We start from the raw sequence: 20,682 nt of genomic DNA on the forward strand, positions 1-20,682 counted from the left end.
AATTCCAAGAAAGAATTGTTACCTTTCAGACATGGAATTCACCTGTCTAAGGAACAGAGTCCTAAGACACCTCAAGGGATTGAGAAGATGAATCGAATTCCATATGCATCAGCAGTAGGTAATTTAATGTATGCAATGTTGTGTACTCGTCCCGATATATGCTATGCAGTAGGAATAGTCAGCAGATTTCAGTCCAATCCTGGATATGATCATTGGACTGCTGTTAAGAACATTCTCAAGTATCTTCGAAGAACGAGAGATTATATGCTTATGTATGGTGCTAAGGATCTGATCCTTACTGGATATAATGATTCTGACTTCCAGATCGATATTGATTCGAGGAAATCAACTTCGGGGTCAGTATTCACTCTAAATGGATGAGCAGTTGTGTGGAGAAGTATCAAACAGAGTTGTCTTGCTGACTCCACAATGGAAGCTGAGTATGTAGCTGCAAGTGAAGCAACAAAAGAAGCAGTATGACTTAGAAAGTTCCTAACAGATCTAAAAGTAATTCCTAATATGCACCTACCTACCACTCTCTATTGTGACAACAGTGGAGCGCAAATTCAAAGGAACCATGAAGCCATAAAAGAGGAAAGCATATCGAGTGGAAGTACCATCTCATTAGGGAGATTTTACATAGAGGAGACGTAATTGTCACCCAGATTACTTTACAAGACAACTTAGTTGATCTGTTTACAAAGGCCCTCTTGGCTAAAATATTCGAGGGTCATCTAGTAGGACTAGATCTATGAGTTTCGCATCACTAGGGCAAGTGGGAGAATTTAAGGGCATTGTAATGCCCTAGTTTATTGTATTTGTACATTTTATTCTTTCCATATAAACTCAACATTGTATATATTTGTATATATTGATCCACTGGAGTTTTAGTCCAAGTGGGAGTATTGTTGGGTTTTATGTTCTAAAGCTCGCAGTTTGTAAAATGATAAACATTTTCTATAGTTAATAAACTTGTTATTGGTTTTATAAATTATATACATGAAAGTCTAAATCCAATAAACTAAGACCCATGACTATTACATGAGTACTTGAACTTTATGTGGAGACATAGAAGTGGATCAGGTTCGAGTAAATAGTCAAAATGATCTATAGTATATGAATAAGGTTAGGTACCTTATTCTGGTAACACTATTAGATGCGGCCTAGGTACCTTATTCTGGTAACACTATTAGATGCGGCCTACCCTGTAGTTGTTATAAAGAGTTATAAAGTGCTACATACGAAGTGATCCTAATTCGTACATGTTATGACATGAGGAATGGGGGTGTCCTATACAATGAGTTTGCATGAGATCAGACCGAGAAATAAGTCACTCTTACTTTATAACGTTGTTTACTGTATAAGACTGACTATTTCACTTAGATGACCTAGGTAACTCGATCTTAATCCTGAGCTAACTATGAACTCTGTTTATTTGGGATTATCCTTAGATTTGCATAGGTGAGGGTTGGCTCAAACAGCGCCGCTCAATAAGTCTCCCATTTCAGGGGTAAGATCTAATAGATAGCTGGGGACATAAGATGCAAGATGGAAATTACACCTACCCAGGTCTTGAACAAGGGGCCCCACCCTCTCACTGGGTTGAGAGAGTTTTGGTTTAGGGATTGGATCACAAACCAGTTGTTCATAGAGGATCAGTAGGAACTTGAGGAACAAGACGTAATCTCGGGGGTAAAACAGATATTTGACCTAGTCGTTATTACGAACAACCTGTGAAAGGTCGACTTACTAATTATGGTTAAATCATGTGGACATAATATATCTACAGTGAAGGGAGTACAACTATGGGCTTTAGTGGAGTGACCCATTAGTTAACGAATAGGGGTTAATTTGGTCTAATGAGTTTAGCCAATTAATCTCGGATCGTTAAAGCCCATGATTTGTAGGTCCGCGAGGTCTCCCTATTAGCTCGTAAATGGATTAGCTCTAGAGTAGCGTGATAAGTTAATTTGAAACGTTCAAATTAGAATTAAGAAAATTAGTAATTATATGAGAATAATTACGTGTATAATTTTAGAATTAAATGGAATAGGAAAATTAAATATATGAAGATGGATATGTGTAAAAAATTTAATATTTGATATTAAATTAATTAGTATTATTTAAAATTTAATTTTATAAAATTAATAAAAAATTTCAGTTTTAAAATCAAAATTGATTTTGAAATCAGTTTTGATGGAAATTGAAAAGTTGGTAACATGCACTAATGAAAAATGAAACAAAATTTCCTCCTCTTCATTTACTCGAAGCATGAGCTGCAACTCATGCAGTTGTCTTCCTTGCATAATGGTCTGCAATATATTGAAGAGATTGGGGTGAATTTGAGACATGCAATCAATAGAATTTTAGTTGAAAAATCGTGGTGAAGAAGGTACTCTTCAACTAGATTGCTCTTGTGAGCACTTCTCATAAATCCCTTGATTCAAGCTTGTTTTGGGTCCCATAACTCAATCTAGAGCACCAAGAGAATAGTGAGAAGATTTTGAGGTGGTCTGCAACAAGTTATGGAGAAGTTTGCAGCTGGAGATCGAGCTTTGAAAAAGTTCTACAAAGGTATGTTATGAAATCACTTGTTTCTGCAAAAACATGCTTTATATTTTGCCAAAATTAATGAATTAGAGTGCTTCATGATCCTTGTTGCTTCTGTTGTTGCTGATACAATCCTGCACGTCATGCTTCCCCTCGGGCTCAAGAGATGACCTCGAGGTGGGGTGTGACAGAAAATGTCTTCTCTAACACATCAACATCAATAATTTTCTCTCCACATAACAACAATTTTGAACCGATTTTAAATAATGTGGAATTGCAACCACTTGCTGATTAAAAATCTTGTAGTCTTAATTGCATCAACTCATAACGAACTTTAGGAAGATAACTATTTTTTTTATGACCATACATTTCTTTCAATTTTTTTCACAAAATACGAGAATCTTTTATCGTAAGATACTCCATTTTTAATCCCTCGTGGAGATGATGAAGAAGGAAAATCATAATTTTTGTTTTGTCTTGACTGGATGTTGTATTTTCTTCTTTAATTGTTTCTCCCAAATTCATAGCATCCAGGTGAATTTCGACATCAATCACTCATGACAAATAATTATTACCATTAATGTTAAGGGCTGAGAATTCTAATTTTGTAAGGTTTGTCACGATAACACCATCACAAAATATTTTATTTATATTAGAAATTTAATATGTACTAAATATGCGAAATAACATTTAATTTATTAATTATAATAAAAAGAGAAAAAACCGACCTACCTTTAGCGAATAGAAGCAACAGAACTTGTGTTGATAACGTGTTGTGAAATTGAGGAGCACAACGGATATGGAGAAAATATAATATAATAATAATAAAATAAAATAACTAAAATTATGAACATTTAGTGAAAATTTGAAGTAGATTTCTCATCAATGTATGTGATTTTAAGATCCACAAAACGTCACTATTTATAGGCAAAGTGACAAGTAGAATGTGGTTTTACATGGACACCAAAGAATGAATAACTACAACGTACATGAACGACATGAATATTGACACATGACTTTTAAGACACTAAGCAATGAATATCTATTTATTTTTATAATATTTATAATAGCAATTTAATTATAACTTAATTTGCTTTGGAGTGGGTAAATTTCTCGCCAAAAGATGGCATTTTGGTCATGTGGAAATTTGAAGACAGTTGATAAAACGATGACGATGACATACAATTTTTCACAATCGCAAAACGAGGCTACCAATTCTAGGAGTGAGCAAAGTAATCCGAAAAACCGAACTGAACGATCGAAATCAGCTGAATCGAAGGTGGTCAGACGGTGTATTATCAAATTTGATCGACGATCTGTTTTGTTAAATAACAAACAACGGTCGATTGGGTTAACATTATTAAAAATATATAATTATAATTTTATTAAAAAAAAAAAAACATGCATGGATGGAAAGATGGAAAATTAGCAATACATAATTACATTACATCCCATTAATGCTCAAAACTATGTGCAATAATGATTTTCTAAAAATGAAAAATCACATTGAATTTATAAAATAGTTAATTAATTACATTCTCTCTTTTCATCCTCTACCAACTCTCAAGAAATCAACCCAATCTTTTCATTCTCCATCTTCTTTTGCTCCATCTTTTTCTTTTCAAATATCCATGGTTTTGTTTCTTCCTTCCTTCTCTCTTATTTTTCTTCGCATGTTTTTTTTTTTTTTTTTTTTGTCTCTTTCTAAGTTTGTTAATCTCTCTCTATCTTTGATTATTTTTTTATTTACTTCTCTTCATATGATGGACCAATTCCTTATTAATTTTTAATTCTAATGCTAAAAGCGATTGTTATTAATTAAGAAATGATTGCAAGTCTTCAGTTTGATTATCTCTCTGAAAACGGCAGCCGGCAGCTAAATCTACCCCCATCCAGCTGCCGGCCATCAATCATTCTTCATCTCTCTATGTGCAAGAATATCTTGCTGACTGATTCTCACAACAATGAAGTTGCTTCGATGAAGAAAAAAAAGTCCTGGATTGACTTTCATTTTGATCGGCAGGTCAGTTCACTGTTTGCACGAGTGCTTCTTCTGAAACTGATTTTTGTTGATGTGTTTCGCTCTGTGTAATTGTATAGTTCTGTCATTGTTTTAGTCGAACCATGTCCTAATCCTTCGTAGTCTCTCTCCTCCCCTCTCTCTCTGTAGTTTGGTTAGTGATTCTTGTGACAAAATGTGAAGTTGATTAGCTGAAGAAAAGTCCAGGATCAACTTCGATTGGATGTCTGTTCATTGCTTCTTATGTACGATTGTTTCTGAAACTAATTTTCGTTGATATTTTGAATCTGCGTAATTTTTAGCAGTCATACATCTGTACTCTCATTGTTTTGGTAGAATTGTGTCCTTATAATCCGTTGTAAACTGTGCCGCTTATTTCGTAACAAAATTCTTATCGGCTGATTTGATTGTTGGTAGATGAAGAATTGTCGAGTGAAATTGATGTGTTTGTAGTTTCGATAAAGAAATATAGCTTTCTAGTTTTGGATACATGAACAATTTTCCTTTATCCAATTTCTTCTCCTTCCTTGCAGCAACCGAAGAAAAAGCTAACAGAAGTAATGATTTTACATCTTAGGTTTTAACACAAGTGAAGAGAGAAGTGGGGGGAGAACTGTGTTGAAGGATGGCTGGCGAATATAGGTTCGCAATGGACCAGAAGGACATTGCGAGGATATTGGTTGCCACCATTGATGATTTCACCCGAGGTCGTTTGATCAACAAAGAGCAGAGAAACCTTCACAAAGAGCAGTGTGCTGAGAGATTGGCAGCTGGTGGAAGCAATGACAAAGATACAGATGTTAGGTACTCTGATCAAGCAGTGCTGGCTAATTTGGATTGGGGTATTGAAGCCCTTGAGGAGGCTCTAAACACATCCAATTTGGAGACTAAACTTGCACGACTTGACCATGCGGAGAAGATGCTTCAAGTGTGTGCCTTGTTGAACACTAACGAGAAAACTGCCGGGGTTCCCAATTTCTACCTTTCTGCATGGGCCCACCTAAATCTTTCATATCTCTGGAAATTGCGAGGAAATGTTCACAACTCAGTCCTCCATATTCTTGAGATGTTTATTGTGGATCCTTTCTTTTCACGCAATGATTTTGCTCCTGAACTCTGGAAAGAACTCTTTCTTTCGCACATGAGCTCAATTGTTGGGTGGTATTTAGAGGAGAGGCACAGACTTGTGATCGAATTGATTCCTGATTCTTCTGATTTATCCTTCACAGCTGATTTAGATCAATTCTCCAATGAATCTTTGATATTTTCGCTTAGGCCTGATCAAGCAGAGAAATTACAGAAGTTGGAGCAGCTTTATGGAGACTCTTTGGATGAGAATACGAGGCTCTTCGCTAAATACTTCAAGGACTGTATGAATTATGATTCAAGCTCCACCAAGAAGGTTGCCCAAATGTTGCCAATCGCAGAGCCACCTATGACTCCTCTTCATGAAGTGAGCCGCTCAATTCCCGATTACATAAAATTTGGACCTATTTTACCCAAGAATGCCGGGTTTTCACCCATCATACCAAAATCTAAAGATGGTGCAACAGAATCAAGTAGGTAGGATTCCAAAATTCTCATTATGACTCCTCTAAAAATGCAAATGTAAACTAGTTATTGGTTATCGTAAAATTTTCAAGTGAATAAGTATTGTAATTATTTTCAATTTGTTAGTTGTTACTTCCTTTTTCTAACTAAATATTTGGGTTTCAAACAGGCCAAAGGGGACTTCTAGTCCAGCCAACAACACAGAGAAATTTGCAGGGTGGTATTCTCAGGTTTGTCTCAAGTTCAAATTTCATTTATCATCATTTCAATTGCTAGAAAGGTCTACATATATACACCAGAAGGAACTCTTCTGGTTTGAGTCGTAACTCAGTAATAACATAAGCTCTGTTTTGATTTATCTTGCTAGAATGATTCGTTAGAGGAGAATGAGGATGATTCTGAACAGGAACCTTACGATTCTTATGATCTCAGCGATACTGCGACTTATAAATTACTATCGCCTAGTAGCACAAGGACATCAGAGGATGAGCAAATAGAACTTAAAGGGGAGGTGTCGAAAATGGAGAATCGCAAACATTCTCCCACCATTTTTTCTCCAATTACATCTCCTTCAGTCCCTTCACCGAAAGTTCTCTCTCCAACAACAAATGAGAAGAAAAGTGAATCGCGTACATTGCGACTGCTATCCAGTCGTTTTGGCGAACAACGTGATGCTACCTCTGTCCTTGGATCACCAGCTACAAGAAGCGATTACAGCTTCAGTTCGGTAGAATCTGATGGTGAAGTGAGTGTTTGTCTCTTGCTAATCTTGCTTTCTTAACACTTCTTTTTTTATGTATTTCTGTTATTTGTTTCATTTTTTTCCCTTTGCACAATTGCAATTGGAAAAGCTGTCTTTTAATTGCAACTGCTCTTTAATTTTTTACTTGAAGAAAGATCGCCACAGGAGAAAATATAAGCAAACGCACAATGCAAACTATGACAACGTGAGTTGCCAAGACTTCAAGAATTGGTAATTACAATATTTCACTTCCACTAACTTGAGCTGTTATTTTATACAAGATAAGTGCCTTGAAACTTCTTAAATTGTTAACAGTTCAATCGATAAACTTGAGGAGGAAAGCAGAAGCCGGTCGTCTGAGAATGTGACACATATAGTACGACCCCCCAAAGATTTCGTATGCCCCATAACAGGTCAGATTTTCAGTGATCCTGTTACTCTCGAAACTGGACAGACTTATGAAAGAAAAGCAATTCAGGAATGGTTGAAAAGAGGAAATACAACGTGCCCCATTACGCGGCAGCCATTATCTTCAACTGTAATGCCCAAAACGAATTATGTCTTGAAAAGACTGATAACATCTTGGCAGGAACAAGATTCTGATCTTGCTCAGGATTATTTGTGGACTAGTACATCAGCAAGTACTGTTGGTTCTACCTTTAAAAAGAGGAGTTCTATGGCATCTACTCCTTGCCGATCATTTCACGGTCCTCTTAACAGCACGTACGAGTTTCTTATCCAAAAAGGCAAAAGATTAATGCAAGAAGCAGTGTCTTTATCGCCCACTAGTGTAATATCTCAAGCCACTGTCGAGAAAATCATTAACAGTTTAAAACCTTTTGTCTCTTGTCTTTGTAATTTCGAGAACTTGAAACAATGTGAGACTGCTGTGCTCGCTATAGCAGGGTTCTGGAAGGACTCAAAAGGTGACCTAGCAGTCCATTCCTACTTATCCGAATTGGCTGTTGTGAACGGCTTTATGGAAATACTGTTAAATTCTCGGGAAAGAGAAGTCCTTAGAACCTCGATTTATGTTCTTTCTGAGATTATTTGTGCAGATGGAAGTGTTGGAGAGTCCCTTAGTAGTCTAGATTCAGATTTTGATTGCCTAGCATCTTTGCTGACGAGTGGATTGTCAGAGGCTTCTGTTCTTATGTGCCTGCTAAGGCCCACATTTACTCAGTTGTCAGCTCATGACCTTATACCTTCCCTAGCCCAGCTGCTTCAAAAGAAAAATGAAGATTTTGATGATCTGCCATTTGTAGTAGAGCCAAAAGATGCTGCTATCGCAATGCTTGAACAGGTTTTTATGGGAGGGGATGAAAATAGCCAATCTCGAAATGTGGAGAATCTTATCTCTGCTGAAGGAATCCCTGCATTAGTTAAGTTTCTGGATGAGGCAGAAGTGAGGAGGCCAATACTTTCCATACTTTTATGTTGTATGCGAGGTGACAAAGGTTGCAAGGACTCAATTGCAGAGAAGATTGAGCTTGCTCCAATTCTTGAGCTATTTCATGCAGGAAATGAGGACGATAGAGGCTTGTGTGTGGCTTTTCTGTCAGAGCTGGTTCAAATGAATAGGTACAATAATACTAATTCACTTGAAAACAAAATTTGTCTGTAACCAGTCCTAAAAATTTCTATTATTCCTTATTTCATGAACGAATAATAGAAAATAAAGCTTTTGTTATTCATAACCTTAGGTAAAGGTTTAAGCAGCCTATGACTACTGAAAATCAACTGATTCTGAAACTTCTCTTCTTTATTTTATTTTATTTTCTCCTGAATTTATGGTTTGGATCAATAACTTTTGTTGTACGAGTAATGTCAAACACCATAAGCAACATTACAGCCAGTTTTCTTAAATTAAAATAGCAACAAAGCATTATTAACTCCTGAAACCTGATTAGAAATTATCCATATGGCCTGTATGGTATTTGACATGTTACACATTCCCATATTTATCCAATATCTGTATCTGGTTAATTCCGCATCATAACTCGATTTCAATTCCTTGTGATTGTTGAGAAATTACAGGAGGACACAATGCAATCAAATTTTGCAGAAAATTAAAGATGAAGGAGCATTCAGTACGATGCATACACTTGTCACACATCTTCAAATGGCTGCAACTGAGCAACACCCGGGCATTGCTTCTCTTCTTCTCCAGCTGGATCTACTGGTTTGACTAAACCCTATAATAGCTTGCATGCGAAAATCATTTTCCACATGGAAACTAATAGACAATCCGGCTTTGTGTTAGGTTGAACCACGAAAAATGAGCATTTACCGAGAAGAATCTATAGATGCACTGTTCGAAGCTTTTCATAGAAATGACAACTATAGCTCTCAAATTGCAGCTGTAGATGCTTTATTATATTTATCTGGGCGATTGACTTCCTCAGGAAAGTGCTATACAAAAGTGTGGTTGCTCAAACTTGCAGGATTTGATCAGCCTTACAATGCTTTAATGAAGGACGAGGAACTGAGGAAGCCTGACAACGAATTATCAGAGAGAGAGGTTTGCATTTTTAAGAATTTATAATTTCTAAGCAACTTATTTCACTGTACATCCCTTCGTTTCTAAATCTGGATATTACAGGAGGAAGAGAAGGCAATCAACGTATGGGAAAAAAGGGTAGCACTTGTTCTTTGTAACCATGAAAGGGGGTACATTTTTAAAGTTATGAAAGAATGCTTGAAGAGTAAATCCTTAGAGATGGCAAAGTCCTGTCTTGTCATCGTTTCTTGGCTCTGCCACATGGTTTCGATGCTCCCAGAAACTGGGGTACGAGAGACTGCTCGCAGGTTCTTGCTTGATGAACTTGTAAACGTTCTACAGTCTTCTAATAGCCTGGAGGATAAGATTTTGGCATGTCTTGCTTTAAAAACTTTCATCAGCGATCCAGGTGACATTTGTTTGTGACTTTGACATTATGTATATTTTGTTGAAATGGAATTAACTTCGTTATCGATTATGAAGCTGCACTTGAGGGACTAGGACTTCATGCAAGATCCATCAATAAAACGTTGAGAAAACTCAGGAAAAACTCATCGGTCGTCAATGATATAATGAAAGCCTTGATGAACTTGCCATCTGTTGATGCAGTAAGTCGGGTTGGGGGAAATGGTTCTATTCTTAGTTCGTACTAAAAGTGGATGCATGATTTACTACTGATCTTCTTCTATCTTCTGTCCATTAGACAGAGCTCTGGAGTTACACTGAAGTTGGTGCACTAGATTCCAGCTCAAATGGAGAGGTTTTGTCGTTGGTTCATTTGGATGGGCGAGTTTTAAGCAGTCACTCGGATGGAACCATCAAGGTATAAATTTGAACATGCTACCTTGGTCTAAGTTAAGATCACGTGTAAAATCACCATATTTTCTTACTACATATACTTGGATATCATGCTTTTAGGTTTGGGATGCTGGAAATAAAAGGTTAATCCAAGAAGCTCGCAAGCACACAAAAGCAGTAACATGCCTTTGTGTTTCCTCTTCGGGGGACACAATATACAGCGGTTCCTTAGACAAAACAATTCGGGTAAACTTTTTGATGATCAAGTTTTCTTTAAAAGAGAAACCAGGTACTTGGTTTCTTCAAACAATATAGTGATCAGATCAATTAGCATTCGGAGGGACAAGATTCAATCTGATTTTGGCTCCAGTTCTACTGGTGGCCTTACTCTTTCTCACTGCATCTGAAAGCAAATCTTATTTTGATCGAACTTCCACCATTAATTCTCAGAAAACCACCACTTTTATAGGTATGGATCATCAAATCTGAAGAAATACAGTGTGTTCAAGTCCACGAAGTGAAGGAGCCAGTTTATGACTTAAAAGTTAATGCCAATGTCGCATGCTTTGTTTCTCAAGGATCTGGCGTTAAGGTAACCGTGGTTTAAGCTACCATAGGTGAAGAACCAATATCCATAAGAATCAATACTCTTGCTAATATATGTGTTGGATTGGATTATTATTACAGGTGTTCAACTTCTCTGGAATACCAAAGCATATAAATTTCAACAAATACGTCAAGTGCCTGGCCTTAACAGAAGATAAAGTCTATTGCGGTTGCTCTGGTGACTGCATATTGGTACACCCAAGTCCTAGAACAAATAAAGGGAATTACAAATTTCAACCAATAAGGGTACTTTTTTATGATGAGTTCAACTTTTAATTGGCAGGAGGTGGATTTGTCCAAAAATACTACAAGCACATTCTATACTGGTGTACGAAAATTGCTTTGGAAACAAAACATCTACTCCTTACACCTCCAAGGGGACCTACTGTTCGCTGCTGGTTCAGTAGTGGATGGAACAGCAGGAAAGGTACATCAAATCAACAGACTAATATGATACCATTGAATCAAATACTTATAATGATTATTATTCAATTAAATAACATGTTTACTTTCGATTTTGTCAATGTGAAAGATATTTTCGCTGTCAAACAAGACACCAGTAGGATCCTTTTCAACTGTAGTTGACATGCATCACATGGCCGTAAGCACCGACTTCTTGTTTACAGCCTCCAGATTGGGCATGTTAATAGAGATATGGTCGAAAGAAAAATACACAAAAATTGGTTCAATTAAATTAGGTAGTACTGCTAATGGTAGCCACACAAAGATTACTTCGCTAATTTCAGATGATGGAGGATTGCTACTTGCTGGTACCTCCGATGGAAAGATACAGGTTTGTTTGTAAACTACTCATTTTTAGTTCTTCACTAATGTAATTTCTCAAATATTGATCGAGATCTTTTCTTGTTTTCCATGAATTCAGGTTTGGTCTCTGGAATGACCACCGTTAACACCATTAGGCAAAAATCGAATCTCTACCATATTTTACGTGTAAATACGAATTCAACTCTTATTATCCTTCTATATTTATAGATACAATTGGTGCGTTGAATAAATATTATCACATGTTAAATACATTCCATGTACAAACCCCTTAGGAATAAAGACCCTATCATTATTAATTTATTGAAATCCAAATCGGTTGAATTGGATTTTTTATAGTTATGGCACAGAAAAGTCGTTTATTCCACTCGATTTCCATATGTTTTCTTATAAAGTTTCCTTGTCCACCGCAGCATATTGTAACTTGGAAAAATAATTAGTCCTCCGAAGCACAAAATATACTAAAAATGTTACCAGGCATGGGAATTATTATAAATGATATAATAAAACAATAATCTAAAACCTTGAACCTCATTTGATAATCATTTAATTTTTTTTTATTATTAAAAATTAGACCTATTTCATCCACATTTTTACATTGATTTACATTTTTTGAACATTGATTTGCATATTTTGAATAGAATGATTGATTTCTTAACAACATTTCAAAAACAAAAAAATTTTAAAGTAAAAATAATATCTATAGGCTTAATTATTAAAAATATAAATAAAATAATTACAAAAGAGGACCTATTTGATCCATATTCTTACCCTATTTACATTTATTTTCTAAATAGAACGATTGAATTCTAACCAAATTTTAAAAACAATTTGAACATAACAAAAAAAATTGTGAAAGTAAACACTTAATTTAAAAAAACAAAAACAAAAATAAAACAATACTAAAAAATAAAATGATTAAGAAATGAGGACCTTAGAAAACAATATATTTACGAAGCATACAGACTTTTCCTAACACCAATTTCTCAGAAAATCTACCCAAAATGATTTTCAAAACTGTACTCCCGCTGTTACACAAAATGACTAAGACTAATATATTGAAAACAAAAAGTTAGTTTCAAATCCAGGGATTATAAATTCAATGGATTTTTATGAATTAAACCGAAATAATTAATAATCAGGCATGTTTGATCACTATAAGCTGGTGTTTGGCACTCAGAATGAAAAGGACTTTATAACTTGTATATTTCAAATTCACCGATCCTTCAATCTCATGCCAAATACTAGTTTCCTCCTCATGGTGCCCCACCTCAAACAAAATACATAACCAGAAGGAAAACGAAAAATCTGAAAACCGAAAGGTAACATTTCAAGATAGGATTTAAGAAAACAAAAAGCAAGCATTCAGTATGAGTAGGAGGTTGATATTCCAGTCATTAAATTGATCGGACATGTTTAAATCATCATCACTATGCTTGCAACGATCAGACTGTAAGAAAATCGAACTCAGAATTCGAAAGAAAATAAAACACAAAGTGAAATACAAGAAGAGAAGTACAAAAACTAGACCATCAGAAAAAGTGGATCATTGCATCAGTAGCGACACGTAATGCGTCTCAGACGACCGTCGTGAGAATTTGAATCCAAATTCGTCATCTGGCTCATAATCAAGTACAAACTATAACAAAAGATACGCAGTACATGAAGCAGAAGCCATAAGAAAGAGATAAGAACACGAAGCTGTTGCAGGGGAAGAAGGCAACTTTGTGCCCTAAAGATCGAAAACGATGAACAGAATACTGATACAATATGCTGTGTACTATTTAAAGGAGATTCGGCACGTCATTTTAGGGTTTCCTTCTCCTTTAGACATTGACGATTTTGCCCTTTCCTTGTTGGGCCAGAATTTCTTACCAGGCCCATTATTGTGTTGCGTCTGTATGAGGCCCAAACTTAAATCAAGCCCATTAGCGCATTTGGCGGTTGGACTTTACCGAAGTCGCAGTTTAGAATTGCGGTTCAGTAAAACTCGTGGAGAGGGGCAGCGCTTTCTGGTTTGTCGAGCTGTTCTTTGATCGAAAATCGAGGTCTCTGTGCAGCAAGAAGGGAGTGGTGTGAATTTCTTGAGGCGAATCAGGAGTTCATTGTTGTTTCGGTTGAACTTGACGGTGGTTCTCCAGATCGATCGACGGCGACAAACCTGATAGCTTCGTTGTTCAGCTGCTACGGCCATGTCCTCCGATACTGTACCTCCTCCCATTGCTGCTCATATCAATTACCTGCTCAACCACTTTCCCCTCCCCGTTAAGGTAACATTTCGAATTCCTATCTCTTCCTGGAAAACTAAATAACAATTTCTAGATTTTCTAGCCTTTGAAATTGATGGTAACTGTGTGTAGTGGTTTGGAATTAGATCAGTTCACTGAATTGATCGGAAAGGGATGGTAATAGAGTTCTTTCTTTCCTCCACTTTTCAATTACGAGGATAGTATTTAATGTCATTATCATATGGAAATGGAAAGAGAACGGATTATTGCGTTGAACTTATCATTTATTCTTACTGTTTCGGTTATTCAGATTGAGCATATGTGGTCTGGCAGTAGACACTACCCTGGAATTATCGATAGGTTCACCTTAGTCATGCCTTACTGCCTTGAATTCGTCAAATGTAAGACCTGTCTTCCATTGTAGTTATCATGATATACTGTCAATTCTTTTCCCTTTCCCTGTACTGAATAGTTGATAGATTTACCGTAGCTAGCTGTTACATGTCGTAGGGGACATCATGTACAATGCTGAATCACCGTTTTCTGCTCCTGATATTATGTTTGGACCAGAAGACGAAAATTTCCATCCATTCACAAGTAAGGATGTTGAAGGAGATGGAGATCGTAAGTCATTACAAAACAGTCTAAGTGACTGGAACAGCAAAGATCCATCTCGGCTCACTAGCCTCCTTCAAGAACTGAGGTTTCACGGCTTTCCTGTGATGATGCCTTCTTTTCTAATGCCTTGAGTGTAACTCATCTTGAATTTAAAAGGCAAATTTACTTTCTTGAAGGGATCGATATGTGTCATACCAAAGGAAACGTGTTGAAAGTGTTGATGATGAAAGATTGAAGTTTGAACTTTGTACTATGTTATCGAGGGAGGTATTGTTCTTCATTGTAACATTTGATGGATTGTTTACTCTAAATTGGTGATCAATCACATGAGTTTATGAGTTTAAGGGGTGGGGTTTTGGGCTCAGTTTCTTGATAATATGCTCTTGCTGGTTGTCTATCGAGATGTATAAAACTATATATTTTCATCCTTGGAAATTGGAACCTGAATGTGACAATTGCTGCTGGATAGATATTTTACACATGAAAAATATTAGTGAAGAAGGTTAACCATCCTCAGTATGTTTTTTTTTTTTTTTTTTTTTTTTTTTTTTTTTGCATATAACTATGTATTCCTGTATTTAGCCAAGCTTCCCTTTATACGGATATCTATCATCTCATCTTAAGAAGATTCTTTGATTTACATTGGTTAACTAAAACCGAAAGTAATTCATTATTCCTTTCTGCAGGGAATTGAAATGCATTTGAGTTCAGGTGTTGAGAAGGTAATAGTTTATAGTATATGGTTATACTTTCCTTGACTATCAGTAAATAGTTGAATACTAAGGACTCTATTCTCTCTCTCTATTCTCATACATGTGGCTTCTATGCCTTTGAACTTTAGCATAGCCAGAGGAGGTCAAATTTGCAGTGCCGCTGGTAGACATTAATATTAATAAGATGATACCTGGATGCCCGTGGAGGTATCCACAGAAGATATTCTTGCAGGTTGCCTTTAACTTTTGTCATTGAACTTCTGGTCTTTGCTTTCCTCTATTTTCCCATTCTCGCATCATTTGTTCACAGGTTTTATATCCTGTGGTGAGAAAATATGCAACTACTCCTGCTGCACCTCGTCTGAAACTGGTTTCTACGTCTGAGTTGAAGGCTCTGTTATCCATCGAGGACATCAAACTTCCTTCATGGATAGATGGAATGTAGGATACTCTCTCTCTCTCTCTCTCTCTCTATGGCTGTCAGGATTGAGTGCTAAAAGTGATTTCATTTTTCTGTTTTAACTGACTTCAAGGTGCATGGCTGAATATCTCCCCCATCTAGAAGAGAGTCTTGAGAAACAGGTTGGTTTCTTTTTTTTTTTTTTTGGTGTCAGATGACTCTCTCTGGGGTGGCCTAAAATAGGATATTTATACTTCTATCGTTTGGTGAAGGTTCTGGAGGCAGTTTCATTGATTGATGTTAGGAGAGGCTTTATAGAGGCATTGGACTCTTTCTTCGGAAGGCCTTTAGAAGCTGACCCGGTTGGATTCATACAAATTTTCCGTCCATCTTATTTTTCTTTCTAAAGTTGTTACTGAACTGTTAATTTAAGTGGTTCTGGTGGTAGATGCGGGGGACTAATGCAATGAATTTCTTTGTTTTCTAGGTGTTTTGTCGAACGGCTACAGTTATCACTGCCTCCGGAGTGTTCACATTCCTGGTATTAAGTGACCTTCAATATCCTTAATGTGGCATCCCATCACTATCAAGATTCATGTTATGTGGAACTTTTCCAATTATTTACTATTGAAAAAGAATTTTATTCACGTAATGATTCGTTGATTCTGGTGATTGCTTTTGACAGTTTTCTTTAACTCTCAACCAGAATAACTGCTTCTCCATCTTGAATTCTCGTCAAAATCTTTCCTTTTTAGGCTTTATACCCTGGTCTGTAGAGAATCAGATGTAACAATTAACTTTGGAGATGATCACTACCTTGTATCTGGTACAGTATTCCAGATCTATTGATGACAAGAATAGCCCTAAGTTTTTCCTTTCTTAGAGAGATTCCTGGAATGAAAGATCCCTCAACAACAAACGCTACAGTGGTTAATTTATTGAAAGGAAAAAAGAAAAGGAAATAAAATTTTGTAGAGAACATTCAGAGAGAGCAACACTCTTTAACTTCCGCTCAAGACCTTTCTGCATTCTTCAAGGTTCATCTATTTTCTCTAAGCTGATGTTCCCGTCAATAACGAAGAACACTGTCTGCAGTCTGTTAGAGAAGCTGACAAGCTTTGGCATATCCCAACTACCATACTTTGCTTATTAATGATAACCACTGAGAAATCTCCCCAAATCTTCGCAACAAAGTGACATCTCCATGAAACATTATCTAATTCTTCCAACGTTCTTGTGCATAAAATACGCCACCTAGACTCTGACCATAGGTGAACCTCGGAAAAGTTCATGAGGTCAAATCTGATTATGTTGACTCAGCATTACCCAGTCATTGTTTCTCCATTTTGTGTTTCAATCTTCTAGGTAATTTCGTGATTTGATTTCACACAAATCTTTCATTTGTTATCAAAGGCACAGTAACTTACAGGAACATAATATATTCTGGACTTGCAAATCTCTTGTCGGTTAATGGTTTATTACACACACGCACGCATGCACAAAGGATTCTAAATAGATTCTTTAGGTTTTAAATTCAACTGAGATAGTATGTATTGGTCTGGTAAGAAAGGGCATGAAATGCAGTTCATGTTCATTGATCGGCAACATGGTTGAATCTAGACTTGAGACTATGTGGCAGCTATTATCATCAATCTTTTATTAAAAGTTCTATTTTCTACATTTTCCTTCCCTTATGTTTCTGGGAATTTATTGTTAATGCTAGGTCCAGATCCTCATTTCAACTCAATTTCCAAAGAAGCAGCCCTCTCTGGTGCTGCAAAGTTCTCAGGTAAAGCAATTTTGTCTCGAATCTTGAAAATTCTTGTATATTTCAACTTTGCTTTCTAGTTAGATATGATCAGTGCCATAAATATTATGCTGTTTGTTTTCCATCATGTCTCCTGTGGTCGTCCAAACTCCTCTTCATATTTTTGGAAAAATTAACACACATTCCATTCTCGTTTACATTTTTTCTTAAGACTGTACATTTTGATTAATGAAAGGAATCTTTGGTAAATTAAATTTTATAAGGTTGCATCTAGAGGTGATCAAATGACATGATAGATGGTGCAATTTGTGTAACTCTATTTCCATGAATTTTTCTGTTCGTTATGAATAGGAATGACATTGTTGAGATGGCCTCTTATATTTATTAATATTTGATGGTCCTACATGTTTTTATAATAATCCACTCATGGATTATTGATTTTAAGACCCCCCCTCCCCCCACTTCTTTCAATATTTTTCAGCATTTCAACTCCCAAGGTGCACCCATCAAGTCACAGCTTATTACTGAGTATCCTTGGAGTCCTAGATGGGAGCCATTGCAAATGGCTGAACGAATTTTGTAAGTTATTTCTCTCTATCCCTCTTGTTTTTTCGTTTGCATATACGTTCACTAATCAATCATGGATTTGATTTAACATTAACAGCGAGTTTCTGGCTGATGAGGCTTTGAGTTTCAAGAGGTACTGTAATGAGGCTCAACTTCAATGATTGTGTTATGAAAACTTGGTCAACGGCAATATTCCTACCATATGACAGTACAGTTATGTATAGCTATTAGAGTAGAGTAGTAGTTCTAAATTTTGGTTTCTAGATTGATTTTGCCATCCCTTTGGAGGGCTGTATGCCTAGTGCTCCCTCGATTAGGATTACTACTCAAAGGTAAATGATCAAGAACTGATGTAAGTTTTTAACTTTGTTAAAGGATTCGAATCCAGAAACATGAGACGATCCTCAACGGGGCTAGGCATTAATCTTCATGAAAGACCATGATTTGGCATTTTGTTTGACGTTTTCATATAACCCATTAAAAAACGATCGAATTGTTGAAACTGAGCAAAATCAACTTGTCAATTCATTGTTTGTTGTTTGAGATTGGCCTTTACTCGAATAAGTTTCCCAACAATAGGGTTGGTAACGAGGTCGGGGTGGGGCGGGGGGCGCCCCCCATCCTCGGCCCCATAGGGGAAATTGTCCCCCATCCCCGCCCCCATTGGGGAAACGAGGTCCCCGTGGGGCGTCCCCCGTCCTCGGCTCCGTAGGGGAAATTGTCCCCCATCCCCACCCCCATTGGGGAAATGAGGTCCCTGCGGGGCCCTATTCGTGGCAGACTTCAACGGAAGGGAGGGATGAGCCCATCCCCACCCCCGTTGGGGAAACGAGGTCCCTGCGGGCCCTATTCATTTTGCAGACTTCAACGGAGGGGAGGGATTCCCGCCCCGTTAGGGAAACGAAGTCCCTGCGGGTTCGTTGCAGACTTCAACGAAGGGGAAGGATGAGCGAGACCCCAAATAAATTCCCGCGGGGCCCTATATATATAAATTTGATCGGGGTCAGGGTGGGGATACTGTCCCCATCTCCGCCCGTTCTCGAACGAGACCCCAAATAAATTCCCCGTCAGGTTGGGTTTTTTTGCCGACCCTACCAACAGCTACTTGGCAGTGACCTTTTCTTTTTAAAAATCTTATTCCACTGTTTCTCTTTTTTGACCTTTTTCCTCCTATCTTGTTCTTATTCCACTTTTTAACATTTAATTTTTTTTTATATAATTGTTTTAAATGAAAAAATTATTGAAAATATTTTTAAATATAACTATTTCTATAGTAAATAAACTGGTTTTTTTTTTTCTATATTTAAAAATAATCGTTTTTTTCTAACAATATTTAAATAAAATAAATATTATATAAATTTTTGTACAATCATTGTCAACCTTTCAAATGTTATATTTTTCAACTAGCACATTTTAGAGAAAATAGTTTTTTGATTTCTAAATGGAATATCAAAATTGTATGCAATCTAATTCCATGCTCATAGTTTTTGCCTATTTGCCTTTATTAGGACGAATTGTAAAATAAGATGCTATTTGCCTCTCATATTACCCTTTTTTTTATAGTATCTTATACTTGATCATTCACAAATATGTATGTAAACAAGTCATTAGGTACACTTAATCGCATCACATTAAAGTATAATATAGTGATCTTGTAAAATAGTGGCATTCTATCATAAATAAATTTCAGTATAATAATAGCATAATTCACTATTTTTTTTTTTTTGGAGTAAATATTATAATTCACTATTATTATTATTATTATGAAAGAGAGTTGTAAAATTTCTAAGAACATTTTCTATTCCATACCCTAACCTTTCGATACATTCAAATTCAATAACAATTATCCAGCCTCCTGAGTCCTGCCTTCTCTTTCTTTCTTTCTGACAATTGGATTTTCTTTGGCAAAATAAGCAAATTGTATGAACTTAAACTATCTGATAATCTTGAGTATTAGGAAAGTCTATGCTCATAATCTTGAGTATTAGGAATTTGTAAATCACTTCCCTCCATGTTTGGAAGTAATTTTAAAACGATTGGAATCACGTTCTGAAACTCAATTTTAGTAATTTAAAATGAATTCAATATTTAATTTTACAAACACATTTTTCATAGCATTAAAATGAATTCATGAAATTAATCGTGTAAGAATAAGAAAACAAATTTCCACAATTATGATCTCCATAGAAAAAGATGAACAGCCGAGTGACAAACGATTTCGTGAGAAAAACAGAGCATGCAGAGTGCAACCAAAGATCGCGATTCACAAAAGATGAAGAATCAGAAAGAAATAGGGAAGGGGCAAAAAAGCTTTGGAACATCAGAGTCATGGAAGTATGAGAATGAGCATTGCTTGCAGAATTTAAAACAAAATGTAATTGCAAGCTCCTCTTCATAATTATAGAATCATCATCTGTTCGCCGCTTTTTCGCCCACTTGCAGTATAATAATAATACCAAAAACACAGAGAAAAACAGAGGAATTACATGGTCCGAGTACGCATTTAAAAGCCATATATAAGAGTGAAAAGAAGCTTCTAGGGTTTCATTTTCACAAACCTGGACCGGCCCATTGTAAGCCCAAGCCCAACTCAAAAGTGCTGAACTAAGTTTTGTTATTTGCCGGTTAAGGAATCGACCGTTGAGATTTTGTTTTATATGGATCGACCGTCGAGATTTACTCGGTTATTACTTCCCCCGACTATTGTTCAATTACAACAATATCCATGAATAGATAAATACAGCTTTTTTTTTTCTTTTGTGAAATAATTAGCAAAAATGGACTACTATACAATCTTTATTATAAATATTATAAAAATAAATATTCATATTTGGTGTA

General features: G+C 36.2%; 2 protein-coding genes and 2 non-coding genes across 7 annotated transcripts; 2 read left to right on the forward strand and 2 right to left on the reverse strand.

Annotated features, from left to right (window-relative positions):
- The first annotated feature begins 4,276 nt into the window (after positions 1-4,276).
- Positions 4,277-11,851, forward strand: LOC120085174 (putative E3 ubiquitin-protein ligase LIN-1). 2 transcript variants are annotated; one of them, XM_039041062.1, is made up of 17 exons: positions 4,284-4,573; positions 5,104-6,133; positions 6,291-6,351; positions 6,489-6,866; positions 7,015-7,094; positions 7,179-8,444; positions 8,901-9,045; positions 9,127-9,384; positions 9,466-9,772; positions 9,847-9,971; positions 10,067-10,186; positions 10,282-10,407; positions 10,631-10,753; positions 10,849-10,959; positions 11,051-11,194; positions 11,300-11,560; positions 11,651-11,851. In XM_039041062.1, the coding sequence occupies exons 2-17, from the start codon at positions 5,196-5,198 to the stop codon at positions 11,666-11,668; spliced, it is 4,461 nt and encodes a 1,486-aa protein (XP_038896990.1). In that variant the 5' UTR covers positions 4,284-4,573; positions 5,104-5,195; the 3' UTR covers positions 11,669-11,851. The 2 variants fall into 2 exon arrangements, 1 of the variants encoding a protein (XP_038896990.1); XR_005483838.1 differs by lacking the exons at positions 10,631-10,753; positions 10,849-10,959; positions 11,051-11,194; positions 11,300-11,560; positions 11,651-11,851 and having other exon boundaries at positions 4,277-4,573; positions 10,071-10,186.
- A 1,064-nt stretch (positions 11,852-12,915) lies between these two features.
- Positions 12,916-12,986, reverse strand: LOC120087424. Its single transcript, XR_005484564.1, has one exon. It is a non-coding gene; the product is annotated as a small nucleolar RNA Z105 (small nucleolar RNA).
- Positions 12,987-13,077: 91 nt separating this feature from the next.
- On the reverse strand, positions 13,078-13,174 carry LOC120087429. The gene has a single exon (XR_005484570.1). It is a non-coding gene; the product is annotated as a small nucleolar RNA Z161/Z228 (small nucleolar RNA).
- A 349-nt stretch (positions 13,175-13,523) lies between these two features.
- Positions 13,524-18,297, forward strand: LOC120085176 (BRISC and BRCA1-A complex member 2). 3 transcript variants are annotated; one of them, XR_005483839.1, is made up of 13 exons: positions 13,524-13,820; positions 14,089-14,179; positions 14,289-14,481; positions 14,573-14,663; positions 15,083-15,118; positions 15,243-15,341; positions 15,420-15,550; positions 15,643-15,691; positions 15,782-15,871; positions 15,997-16,067; positions 16,222-16,874; positions 17,233-17,298; positions 17,759-17,833. XR_005483839.1 is itself a non-coding variant. In XM_039041063.1 (13 exons), exons 1-13 carry the CDS (start codon positions 13,743-13,745, stop codon positions 18,003-18,005), a joined length of 1,140 nt encoding a protein of 379 aa, XP_038896991.1. In that variant the 5' UTR covers positions 13,526-13,742; the 3' UTR covers positions 18,006-18,297. The 3 variants fall into 3 exon arrangements, 2 of the variants coding, with proteins under 2 accessions (XP_038896991.1, XP_038896992.1); XM_039041063.1 differs by lacking the exon at positions 16,222-16,874 and adding an exon at positions 17,942-18,297 and having other exon boundaries at positions 13,526-13,820; positions 15,997-16,050; positions 17,759-17,856; XM_039041064.1 differs by lacking the exons at positions 13,524-13,820; positions 16,222-16,874 and adding an exon at positions 17,942-18,297 and having other exon boundaries at positions 14,101-14,179; positions 14,269-14,481; positions 15,997-16,050; positions 17,759-17,856.
- The last annotated feature ends 2,385 nt before the right edge of the window (positions 18,298-20,682 follow it).

Source organism: Benincasa hispida, chromosome 9 (assembly GCF_009727055.1).
Source record: "Benincasa hispida cultivar B227 chromosome 9, ASM972705v1, whole genome shotgun sequence".
In the NCBI taxonomy this organism is placed as follows: Eukaryota; Viridiplantae; Streptophyta; class Magnoliopsida; order Cucurbitales; family Cucurbitaceae; genus Benincasa; species Benincasa hispida.